At 42.9% G+C, this 13,538-nt stretch overlaps 1 protein-coding gene across 1 annotated transcript in view; it reads left to right on the forward strand.

The window, feature by feature from the left end:
- The first annotated feature begins 12,943 nt into the window (after positions 1–12,943).
- The window catches only part of MRPS6 (mitochondrial ribosomal protein S6), a 66,506-nt gene continuing 65,911 nt past the window's right edge, over positions 12,944–13,538 (forward strand). Inside the window, exon 1 of the mRNA XM_060150890.1 lies at positions 12,944–13,507. Within this exon, the coding sequence (XP_060006873.1) occupies positions 13,480–13,507 (28 nt within the window). The 5' untranslated portion in view covers positions 12,944–13,479. The remainder of the gene's footprint in view (positions 13,508–13,538) is intronic.

Raw genomic sequence — 13,538 nt, forward strand, 5'->3', positions numbered from 1 at the left:
GCTTTGCTTCTTCTTTTTTTTTTTTTTCCAGTATGCGGGCCTCTCACTGTTGTGGCCTCTCCCGTTGCGGAGCACAGGCTCCGGACACGCAGGCTCAGCGGCCATGGCTCACAGGCCCAGCTGCTCCGCGGCATGTGGGATCCTCCCGGACCGCGGCACGAACCCATGTCCCCTGCATCAGCAGGCGGACTCTCAACCACTGCGCCACCAGGGAAGCCCATGGGCTTTGCTTCTTTTACTAAAGCTCTATTCAGTCCTGTCTGATGACAATGTGGGCATTCTTGCAAACGTGCCTCAACAGAGCCCCAGAAACACAAAGTGGGATAATCCTCACAGAGGGCTAGACTCTGAGATGGTACTTGAATGTATGACCTTCTTACCAGGAAGTGTTGACCGGTGGTGTCATGACACCCACCTTTCAACATTCCTTGGGTGGCCAGATCATTTAGGTGGTGCTTCTCCTGCAGGCTTCAGGACTGTCACTTTCCTTCTTTTGGTTAAACTCCTGAACAGGGAGACAATTTTGAGCAATAAAAAATATCACCTAGGTCCTCCAGAAGATTATAACATTGTTATGAAGATTTATGAAGGTAAGACAGTCAGAAAAAACACCAACACACTGAGTTGTAATATAAGCTTTATGAACCAGGAGCTGAGGAAACACCACATGGGGGTGTGACCAGAACTAAAGGAAATTCAGTCAAGAATGTTTGTTGCCATTGTTGACACGTGCCTCGCTAGCTGCCCCTCAGATAACTGATCAGTCTCCAAATCCTACAGATTCTATCCCTAACGCTCCTGCCTTCAACCTTCACAAGACTCCACCCCTTTTTTGGCCTGCACAATGCCCTCTGAGCTTGTCCCTGCTTGCACACGTGCTCACTTGCACACATGCCCCCTTTGAATCCTTTCATCCCTGATCACCTCCAGCCTCGAAACTCCTATGTGCTGAGCAGGGCAGGCTCATGCCCCTCTCAGGCCTCCCCTGAATGACTGCCCATCTAGCTTATTTTGCCGGGTGCTCCCACCTCTCCCAGAAAGCTTTGCCCCTCCAAGACCCCTGTAGAAGTGTTTCATCCACCCACAACCTTCTCCAGCTCCTGGCCTTTGTTTATTTTACTAAATCTCAAATCCTTCCACATGTTTTCTTCTGTATTTTGCACTTGTGGAGAAAGAACATAAAGCTTTTTAATATCTTCAATATTATTGCCATTTAACATTAAGAACACTTGTGGGAAGAGACCTTCAAGACGGCAGAGGACTGAGATGTGGAGATCACCTTCCTCCCCACAAATACATCAGAAATACAACGACACATGGAACAACTCCTACGGAACGCCTACTGAATGCTGGCAGAAGACCTCAGACCTCCCAAAAGGCAAGAAACTCCCCAGTGTCCATCGGTCATATTATTAATTGAGGTAAAAGTGTCATTCTGGGTCCCAAAGGCCATCTCATTAAGATGCTGAACATTTTGGTGCAGAGGAGAAAAGAAGAAAAGCAAGAGGATTTGTAAATAACTGATCATTCCAAAAGATAACCCTCTTTCTTTTGTACCTGGGTACGGCAAAAGAAAAAAGAAAAAACAAGAGACAAAAGAATGGGGACAGGACCTGCACCAGTGGGAGGGAGCCGTGAAGGAGGAAAGGTTTCCACACACTAGGAAGCCCCTTCGCAGGCGGAGACTGGGGGTGGCAGAGGGGGGAAGCTTCGGAGCCGCGGAGGAGAGCACAGCCACAGGGGTGCAGAGGGCAAAGCGGAGAGATTCCCGCACAGAGGATCAGTGCCGACCGGCACTCACCAGCCCGAGAGGCTTGTCTGCTCACCCGCCAGGGCGGGCGGGGCTGGGAGCTGAGGCTCGGGCTTCGGTCTGAGCGCAGGGAGAGGCGTGAACACAACCTGCAGGGGTTAGTGCACCACGGCTGGCCGGGAGGTAGTCCAGGAAAAGTCTGGACCTGCCGAAGAGGCAAGAGACTTTTTCTTCCCTCTTTGTTTCCTGGTGCGCGAGGAGAGGGGATTCAGAGCACCGCTTAAAGAAGCTCCGGCTAACAGCGCGGACCCCAGAGACGGGCATGAGACGCTAAGGCTGCTGCTGCTGCCACCAAGAAGCCTGTGTGCGAGCACAGGTCACTCTCCACACCTCCCTTCTGGGGAGTCTGTGCAGCCCGCCACCGCTAGAGTCCCGGGATCCAGGGACAACTTCCCCGGCAGAACGCACGGCGCACCTCAGGCTGGTGCAACTTCACGCCAGCCTCTGCCGCCGCAGACTCGCCCCGCACTCCGTGCCCCTCCCTCCCCCCGGCCTGAGTGAGCCAGAGCCCCCGACTCAGCGGCTCCTTTAACCCCGTCCTGTCTGAGCGAAGAACAGACGCCCTCTGGCGACCTACACGCAGAGGCGGGGCCAAATCCAAAGCCGAACCCCGGGAGCTGTGAGAACAAAGAAGAGAAAGGGAAATCTCTCCTAGCAGTCTCAGGGGCAGCGGATTAAAGCTCCACGATCAACTTGATGTACTGCATCTGTGTAATACCTGAATAGACAGCGAATCATCCCAAATTGAGGTGGACTTTGGGAGCAACAATATATATTTTTTCTTCCTTTTACTCTTTTTGTGAGTGTGTATGTGTATGCTTCGTTGTGTGATTTTTGTCTGTACAGCTTTGCTTTTACCATTTGTCCTAGAGTTCTGTCTGTCGGTTTTATTTTTATTTTTTTTCATATAGTTTTTAGCACTTGTTATCATTTGTGGATCGGTTTTTTTGGTTTGGTTGCTCTCTTCTTTCATTCTTTCTTTTTTTCTCCCTTTTCTTCTGAGCCGTGTGGCTGACAGGGTCTTGGTGCTCGGCCGGGTGTCAGGCCTGTGCCTCTGAGGTGGGAGAGCCGAGTTCAGGACATCAACCAGAGACCTCCCAGCTCCATGTAATATCAAACGGCAAAGGCTCTCCCAGAGATCTCCATCTCAACGCTAAGATCCAGATCCACTCAGCGACCAGCAAGCTACAGTGCTAGACGCCCTATGCCAAACAACTAGCAAGAGAGGAACACAACCCCACCCATTAGCAGAGAGGCTGCCTAAAATCATAATAAGGTCACAGACACCCCAAAACACAACACCGGACGTGGCCCTGCCCACCAGAAAGACAAGATCCAGCCTCATCCACCAGAACACAGGCACCAGTCCCCTCCACCAGGAAACCTACACAACCCACTGAACCAACCTTAGCCACTGGGGGCAGACACCAAAAACAACAGGAACTACAAACCTTCAGCCTGTGAAAAGGAGACCACAAACACAGTAAGTTAAGCAAAATGAGAAGACATAGAAACACACAGCAGATGAAGGAGCAAGGAAAAAACCCACCAGACCAAACAAATGAAGAGGAAATAGGCAGTCTACCTGAAAGAGAATTCAGAGTAATGATAGCAAAGATGATCCAAAATCTTGGAAATAGAATGGAGAAAATACAAGAAACGTTTGACAAGGACCTAGAAGAACTAAAGAGCAAACAAACAATGATGAACAACATAATAAATGAAATTAAAAATTCTCTAGAAGGAATCAATAGCAGAATAACAGACAGAAGAACGGATAAGTGACTTGGAAGATAAAATAGTGGAAATAACTACTGCAGAGCAGAAAAAAGACAAAAGAATGTAAAGAATTGAGGACAGTCTCAGAGACCTCTGGGACAACATTAAACACACCAATATTCGAATTATGGGGGTCCCAAAAGAAGACGAGAAAAAGGAAGGGACTGAGAAAATATTTGAAGAGATTATAGTTGAAAACTTCCCAAATATGGGAAAGGAAATAGTCAATCAAGTCCAGGAAGCACAGTGAGTCCTTACAGGATAAATCCAAGGAGAAATACGCCAAGACACATATTAATCACACTATCAAAAATTAAGCAAAAGAGAAATATTAAAAGCAGCAATGGAAAAGCAACAAATAATATACAAGGGTATCCCCATAAGGTTAACAGCTGATCTTTCAGCAGAAACTCTGCAAGCCAGAAGGGAGTGGCAGGACATATTTAAAGTGATGAAAGGGAAAAACCTATAAGCAAGATTACTATGCAGCAAGGATCTCATTCAGATTTGATGGAGAAATTAAAACCTTTACAGACAAGCAAAAGCTAAGAGAATTCAGCACCACCAAACCAGCTTTACAACAAATGCTAAAGGAACTTCTCTAGGCAGGAAACACAAGAGAAGGAAAAGACGTACAATAACAAACCCAAAACAACTAAGAAAATGGTAGTAGGAACATACATATTGATAATTACCTTAAATATAAATGGATTAAATGCTCCAACCAAAAGACATAGACTGGCTGAATGGATACAAAAACAAGACCCATATATATGCTGTCTACAAGAGACCAACTTCAGGCCTAGGGACACATACAGACTGAAAGTGAAGGGATGGAAAAAGATATTCCATGCAAATGGAAATCAAAAGAAAGCTGGAATAGCAACTCTCATATCAGACATAACAGACTTTAAAATAAAGACTATCACAAGAGACAAAGAAGGACACTACATAATGATCAAGGGATCAATCCAAGAAGAAGATATAACAAATGTAAATATTTATGCACCCAACAGAGGAGCACCTCAATACATAAGGCAAATGCTAACAGTCATAAAAGAGGAAATCGACAGTAACACAATCATAGTAGGGAAATATAACACCCCACTTTCACCAATGGACAGATCATCCAAAATGAAAATAAATAAGGAAACACAAGCTTTAAATGATACATTAAACCAGATGGACTTAATTGATATTTACAGGACATTCCATCCAAAAACAACAAAATACACTTTCTTCTTAAGTGCTCATGGAACATTCTCCAGGATAGATCATATCTTGGGTCACAAATCAAGCCTTGGTAAATTTAAGAAAATTGAAATGTTATCAAGTATCTTTTCTGATCACAATGCTATGAGGCTAGATATCAATGACAGGAAAAAAATCTGTAAAAAATACAAGCACATGGAGGCTAAACAATACACTACTAAATAACAAAGAGATCACTGAAGAAATCAAAGAGGAAATTAAAAAATTCCTAGAAACAAATGACAATGTAAACATGATGACCCAAAACCTATGGGATGCAGCAAAAGCAATTCTAAGAGGGAAGTTTATAGCAATACAATCCTACCTCAAGAAATAAGAAATGTCTCAAATTGAGGATTGAAATAGAAATTGAGACTGTGATTAAAAACCTTCCAACAAACAAAAGCCCAGGACCAGATGGAGTCACAGGCGAATTCTGTCAAACATTTAGCGAAGAGCTAACACCTTTCCTTCTTAAACCCTTCCAAAATATATCAGAGGGAGGAGCACTCCCCAACTCATTCTATGAAGCCACCATCACCCTGATACCAAAACCAGACAAAGATGTCACACAGAAAGAAACCTACAGGCCAATATCACTGATGAACATAGCTGTAAAAATCCTCAACAAAATACTAGCAAACAGAATCCAACAGCACATTAAAAGGATCATACACCATGATCAAGTGAGGTTTATCCCAGGAAGGCAAGGATTCTTCAATATATGTAAATCAATCAATGTGGTAAACCATATTAACAAATTGAAAGAGAAAAACCATATGATCATCTCAATAGATGCAAAAAAAGCTTTTGACAAAATTCAACACCGATTTATGATAAAAACCCTCCAGAAAGTAGGCATAGAGGGAACTTATCTCAACATAATAAAGGCCATATATGACAAAACCACAGCCAACAACGTTCTCAATGGTGAAGAACTGAAACCATTTTCTCTAAGATCAGGAACAAGACAAGGTTGCCCACGCTCACCACTATTATTCAACTTAGTTTTGGAAGTTTTAGCCACAGCAATCAGAGACAAAAAAGAAATAAAAGGAATACAAATCAGAAAAGAAGAAGTAAAGCTGTCACTGTTTGCAGATGATATGATACTATACATAGCAAATCCTAAAAATGCTACCAGAAGACTATGAGAGCTAATCAATGAATTTGGTAAAGTAGCAGGACACACAATTAATGCACAGAAATCTCTTGCATTTCTATACACTAATGATGAAAAATCTGAAAGAGAAATTAAGGAAACACTCCCATTAACCATTGCTCCAAAAAGAATAAAATACCTAGGAATAAACCTACCTAAGGAGACAAAAGACCTGTATGCAGAAAACTATAAGACACTGATGAAAGAAATGAAAGATGATACAAACGGATGGAGAGATATACCGTGTTCTTGGATTAGAAGAATCAACATTGTGAAAATGACTATATTACCCAAAACAATCTACAGATTCAATGCAATCCCTGTCAAACTATCAATGGCATTTTTCACAGAACTAGAACAAAGACTTTTACAATTTGTATGGAAACACAAAAGACCCGAATAGCTAAAGCAATCTTGAGAAAGAAAAATGGAGTTGGAGGAATCAGGCTTCTGGACTTCAGACTATACTCCAAAGCTACAGTAATCAAGATAGTATGGTACTGGCACAAAAACAGAAATATAGATCAATGGGACAGGATTGAAAGTTCAGAGATAAACCCACACGCATATGGTCACCTTATTTTTGATAAAGGAAGCAAGAATATACAATGGAGAAAAGCCACCCTCTTCAATAAGTGGTGCTGGGAAAACTGGACAGCTACATGTAAAGGAATGAAATTAGAACACTCCCTAACACCATACAGAAAAATAAACTCAAAATGTTTTTTTTGTTTGTTTCTGTTTTTGTTTTTGCGGTATGCGGGCCCCTCACTGCTGTGGCCTCTCCTGCTGTGGACCACAGGCTCCAGACGCACAGCCTCAGCGGCCATGGCTCACGGGACAAGCCGCTCCGCAGCACGTGGGATCCTCCTAGACCGGAGCACGAACCCGTGTCCCCTGCATCGGCAGGCGGACTCTCAACCACTGCGCCACCAGGGAAGCCCTCAAAATGTTTTAAAGACCTAAATATAAAGCCAGACACTATAAAACTCTTAGAGGAAAACATAGGCAGAACACTCTATGACATAAATCACAGAAAGATCCTTTTGGACCTACCTCCTAGAGAAATGGAAATAATAACAAAAATAAACAAAAGGGACCTAATGAAACTTAAAAGCTTTTGCACAGCAAAGGACAACTTAAACAAGATGAAAAGACAACCCTCAGAATGGGAGAAAATATTTGCAAATGAAGCAACTGACAAAGGATTAAATATACAAGCAACTCATGCAGTTCAATATCCAACAGGCAAAAAACCCAGTCTAAAAATGGGCAGAAAACCTAAATAGACGTTTCTCCAAAGAAGACATACAGATTGCCAACAAACACATGAAAGAATGCTCAACATTACTAATCATTAGAGAAATGCAAATCAAAACTACAATGAGGTATTACCTCACACTGGTCAGAACGGCCATCATCAAAAACTCTATAAACAATAAATGCTGGAGAGGGTGTGGAGAAAAGGGGACCCTCTTACACTGTTGGTGGGAATGTAAATTGATACAGCCACTATGGAGAACAGTATGGATGTGCCTTAAAAAACTAAAAATAGCACTACCATATGACCCAGCAATCCCACTACTGGGCATATACCCTAAGAAAACCATAATTCAAAAAGAATTATGTACCACAATGTTCACTGCAACTCTATTTACAATAGCCAGGACATGGAAGCAACCTAAGTGTCCATCGACAGATGAATGGATAAAGAAGATGTGGCACATATATACAATGGAGTATTACTCAGCCATAAAAAGAAACGAAATTGAGTTATTTGTAGTGAGGTGGATGGATCTAGAGTGTGTCATACAGAGTGAAGTAAGTCAGAAAGAGAAAAACAAATACCGTATGCTAACACATGTATATGGAATCTAAAAAAAAAAAAGAAAAAAATGGTCCTGAAGAACCTATGGGCAGGACAGGAATAAAGACACAGATGTAGAGGATGGACTTGAGGATACAGGGAGGGTAAAGGGTAAGCTGGGACGATGTGAGAGAGGGCATGGACTTATATATACTACGAAATGTAAGATAGCTAGTGGGAAGCATCTGCATAGCACAGGGAGATCTGCTCAGTAGTTTGTGACCACCTAAAGGGTGGGATATGGAGGGTGGGAGGGAGACGCAAGAGGGAGGAGATATGGGGATATATGTATATGTATAGCTGATTCACTTTGTTATAAAGCAGAAAGTAAAGCAATTATACTCCAATAAAGATGTTAAAAAAAAAAAAAGAACAATTCTGGGCCTGCAATAGGCAGTTGGGGATACTTCACAATAATGTTAGAAGAAAAACTAACTGCTTCAATAAGTGGAGATGCAGGAAGTATTTTGTCTTTTTAAAGTCATAAAGTTAAAAAATACATTAAGCATTTCTTTCCTAAAAAATAAGATATTGTGGTAAGGAGAACATCTCCCACAAACATCCCATAATTTATTTGCAGGCGAGAGTAGGCAAGGGTGCAAGTAAGAGAACATTCCATTTTAGGCAAACTTTGCTTTATCTTCTTTTTTTTCTTATAAGTGGAGCCCAAATTTGAGCTGCACCCCCCCACCCCCCAAAAAAACCCTTATTTTTTCAAGATTAAAAAAATAACTTGGGGGCTTCCCTGGTGGCGCAGTGGTTGAGAGTCCGCCTGCTGATGCAGGGCATACGGGTTCGTGCCCCGGTCCGGGAAGATCCCACATGCCGCGGAGCGGCTGGGCCCGTGAGCCATGGCGGCTGAGCCTGCGCGTCCAGAGCCTGTACTCCGCAACGGGACAGGCCCGCATACCGCAAAAAAGCCAAACAAACAAAACTTGGAAATTGGGGAATTAAAAGAGAGGAAGATGTTTAGGGAACTCCTCAAATGCCTGACCTAACAACATATGTAGCACACAGGATTTCATTCTGCAAGGCACACAACCAATAGCACATGCAAGCTGACGGGGTGAGAGAGGTAAAGATTAGTCTAGATATTTCTTAGAGGCTTGCTGAGAAGACAGAAAGAATCACAGGCAAATCAACAAGGCTGAAAGGATCTAAAAGGGTGGGCAAGGCTGTGGGTAGGGGGTTTAGGAAATACCACCGGTATACTGGTAAATCATTTAAAAACAAAATAAGTGTGAAATGTTGTCACTTGGGTGTGGGCCATCGGATGAGGAACAAAGGTACGTACTGAGCAACCAGGCAGAGAAACAGGATTTTACAGGTCCATGTTCTGGGAGCAATTAGCGATGGAACAATCTCAGGTCTTAGTGAAGTGAGATACAGGATGGGGAGCTCACATTTGCCAGAAATGGTGGCTCCCTTTCATCAGCAAGAAGATGATAGGCTGATGAGAGTGATGATTGACAGCCTTAAATATGACTTGATTCCACCGTGGGATTATTTTCTCCGTTGATTGAAAACATTCACATTTCTTCACTTTCTGAGGGTTGTATTTAGAGATACAGGACTCTTTTTGAGATATCTTTGAGAATTAATGATCTAGTGTGACTCAAGGTCAAGCCTCATTATACTGTAATATAAAATAAAAGGGTAAACGTGATTAAACTTATGTGGGGCATAAGCTGAGGTTACCTTTTTGAAATAGGATCAGATTTTGACTTCTTATTTTTCCTTTTCTATTCCCTCTCATAAAAACTTACTTGAAAATGTATTATAATTTCTGGCTAATCAAATCTTAAACGTATACCATATCAAATCTTTAGGAGACTCTAAATTACAGAGTAATTTTTTTTTTCTTGTAGAACTGAAACTGTGTTCTTTGACTAACTAATACCTCCTCTTTCCCCTGCTTCTCCCAGGTCCTCCCAATCACCATTCTACTCTCTGCTTCTATGCGTTGAACTATTTTAGGTGCCTCATATGAGTGGTATCATATAGTACTTGTCTTTCTGTGTCTGGATTATTTCACTTTCATAACGTCCTCCAGGTTCACCCATGTTGTCACAAATGGCAAAATTTCCTTCTTTTTAAAGGCTGAATAATGTCCCATTTACCACATCTTCTTTATCCACTCATGGACATTTAGACTGCTTTCCTGTCTTGGCTGTTATGAATAATGCTACAATGAACATGGAAGTGCAGATATCTCATTAACATCTTGATTTCATTCCTTTAGATATATAATCAGAAGAAGGATTGCTGGATCATATGGGAGTTTTATTTTTAATCTCTTGAGGAGCCTCCATACCGTTTTCTATAGTGGCTGCACCAATTTACATTCTCACCAATAGTGTACAGGTTTCCCTTTTCTCCACACCCTCGCGATACCTGTTGTCTCTTGACTTTTCGGTAATAGTTATTCTAACAGGTGTGAGGTGATATCTCAATGTGGCTTTGATTTGCATTTCCTAGATGATTAGTGATGTCAAGCTCCTCTTCATGTACTTGTTGGTCATTTGCATGCCTTCTGCTGAGAAATGTCTGTTAAGTTCCTTTGCCCATTTTAAAATCAGGTTATTATTTATTTATTTAGTGCTGTGAATAGTATGAGTTTCTTATATATTTGGATATTAACCCCTTATTAGATATATAGTTTGCAAATATTTGCTCCCATTCTGTAGGTTTCTTTTTCATTTTGTTGATTACTTCCTTTGCTGTGCAGAGGCTTTTTAGTTTAATGCAATCCCATTTGTCTATCTTTGCTCTTGGTGTCATATCCAAGAAATTATTACCAAGGCCAATGTCAAGGAGCTTCTTCCCTATGTTTTCTTCTAGGAGTTTTATGGTTTCAAGTCTTATATATACATCTTTAACCTATTTTGAGTTGATTTGTGTGTGTGTGTGTGTGTGTGTGTGTGTGTGGTGTAAGACAAGTCCAATTTTATTCTTTTGCAAGTGAATATCCTGTTTTTCTGGCACTATATGTTAAGAGACTATCCTTTTCCCATTGTGTATTTTTAGACCCTTGTTGAAAATCATCCATTGATCTCATATGTGTGGGTTTATTTCTGTGCTCTCTATTCTGTTCCATTGGTCTGTATGTCTGTTTTTACGCTAGTACCGTTTTGAGTACTATAACTTTGTAATACAGTTTGAAATCAGGAATTATAATGCCTCCAGCTTTGTTCTTCTTGCTCAAAATTGCTTTGGCTATTCAGCGTTTTTTTTGAAATTCCACATGAATTTTAGGATTCTTTTAAAGAAGTTCTCTAAAAATTGTCATTGAGATTTTGACAGGGATTGCACTGAATCTGTAGATTGCTTTGGGAACTATTGGCATTTTAACAATATTAATTCTTCCAACCCATGAACATGGATATCTTTCCATTTATTTGTGTCTGCTTTAATTTGTTTCATCAGTGTTTTGTAGTTTTCAGTATACAGACATTTCACCTTTTTGGTTAAGCTTATTCTTAAGCAACAGAGCAATCTTAAAATTTATACACGGATACTGAAGAAATATTTTATAATTCTAAATGATGACTATACATTGCACAAAAATCTTTTTTGGTGAATTTACATTTATAGTTACAGTAGGAAGACACTAAATTCGCAGCAGCATTCTCTATGATTTTATTATTATTTTTAAATGATCCCACCAGCATTCTGCAGCTGTGCTTAAAAAAAAAATTGAAGGGGTGTAAAGTTTATTAACAACAACAAAAGATGGAACAGTAAACAGCTACTGAACATGGGATACTTCCTTATTTACAAGTTTCGCTGCAGAAGGCCTGTTTTAATCAGCATTTCAAATAATCAAAGGAGTACAATGTTCCATTTTCTCCTTTTCAGAAGAAATGGAATGAGCCCTCAGGCAGCCACCAGCTTGGGAGAGTTGGGGGTGCTGACTGTGTTGAAGCATTAGGCAATCAGGCTAATTTCCTTATGCTACTTCTCAGGTTAGAGGGAGGAGGAGAAGCAGCAGCCAGATTCTCACTCACCCCTGGGCACTGGGGGAAACTGTGGCGCTTCCTAGGTGGAATGCTGAAAGCTGAAGTCAGCTCTTGGTATTGCCCTGGTCTTTGGCTCAGCATATTCCTTTGGGGTCCACATGTTCTCATTCAAACGGGGACATATGATTGATAACAGGAGGGACAGTTGAAGTAGGGACCATCCTGGGAAACCTGTAACTCACTTCTGAAGGTCCAGAAAATTCCTTACTTCCTTATTTTATTTATTTACAATATTCTACTCTTTATATCCAAAGGCGAAATTACACTAACCAGGTAATTTGTATTAATACTTCTATGGTTTCTCTTTGGAAGAATATGTGTGGTGTAGTCCACGAAAGGAAAATGTTAAAATCCAGGTATCACAGAAGAGTTTGTGTTCAAACCATCCTTATCTCTGGTGATGGATGGGAGGTTGGGGATGAGAAATAGAAAGGTGTCTGGATAAGGTGACAAAGGGACTCGTTATTGGTTCACACAGAGCACGTCTACTGAATAAGAGTATGAGCTCAGTCTCCATAGTCTGGATGCAAACTTTGTCTCTGTTACTATCATAACCTTTGCGTGTCTGTATTTCTAAATCCCTAAAGTGGGGTTAAGAATAGTTCTTGCCTCATTGCAATGTAAAAATCGTAGCGTGGTGCCTGATCCATAGTTAGTGCTCAGTAAGTTTTACCTATTATTAAAGCACTTAAAAGTTGACAAACATTTCGCCTACGGACCATTTTAATGGGGCAAGCATGGGCAGAGGCTACAGTTGCAGGGGACTCCGACTCTAAAGAGTGCAGCTGGAGACAAATGCATTTAGTACAACTCCTGCCAGGGAGAGTACTGCCAACGGCTGGAGGGAGGTGACCTCTGCGTTCGTGCTTGAGGGGGTAAGGGGTACACAGGATGAGGCTCCACTCCTTCCAGGGCACGCACGATCCTGGACAGTTACTAAGTGGCTTTCCAAGCATTCAGCTGGTTCTCTAAATGAACGCCCAGTAAACATTTGCGCCAAAGTCTTAGCCTATCCTTAGCAACAGCACGTGGGTCAGGCCGTGCTCATAGAATAACAAATGCCGGTCTGTGCAGGCATCGTTCTCAGCGGTTTAAGAGCATCAACTCACTCAGAGGCATCACAGCCCTGGGAAGTAGGTGCCCTTCGCATCCCCTTTTTGTAGGAGCCTGCCCAAGGTCAGGCAGCCGGCGAGGGACGGGCACGATCCGAACCCGGCGGCCCACTGCCTGCACCTGGCGCCCACTTCGCCGCAGAAGGGGCCCCGGGAAGCCGCGCCAGCAGCCGCACTGGAACGGAGAGCTGTGGGCAAGGGCGCGAGGGGTAGCCGGCCCCCCAGCCCCTGTATCCCCCGCGGAGTGCGGGTGGGGGACGCAGACAGAAGTGGGAACGTTCCGGAACCCAGGTGCGCGGCCGGGGGCGGAGAGAGCCCCTGGTCCGGCCGAGATCCCGCAGGGAGCAGCGCAGCCACGGAGCAGGCCCCTCACGCCGATAAGTCGCGGGGTAGGGGCGCGCGCACGGGCCAGACCGCACCGCAGCGCACGCGCACACGGGGGCGCAGGCTCGCCCGCCGCCCAGGATGAGACGGAAGGCATGGAAAGTTCCAGCTGGTTCGAGAACTGTACGTAGCAAGCGCGGCGGCAGCGGCGGCG

Source organism: Lagenorhynchus albirostris, chromosome 5 (genome assembly GCF_949774975.1).
Source record: "Lagenorhynchus albirostris chromosome 5, mLagAlb1.1, whole genome shotgun sequence".
Taxonomy (NCBI): Eukaryota; Metazoa; Chordata; class Mammalia; order Artiodactyla; family Delphinidae; genus Lagenorhynchus; species Lagenorhynchus albirostris.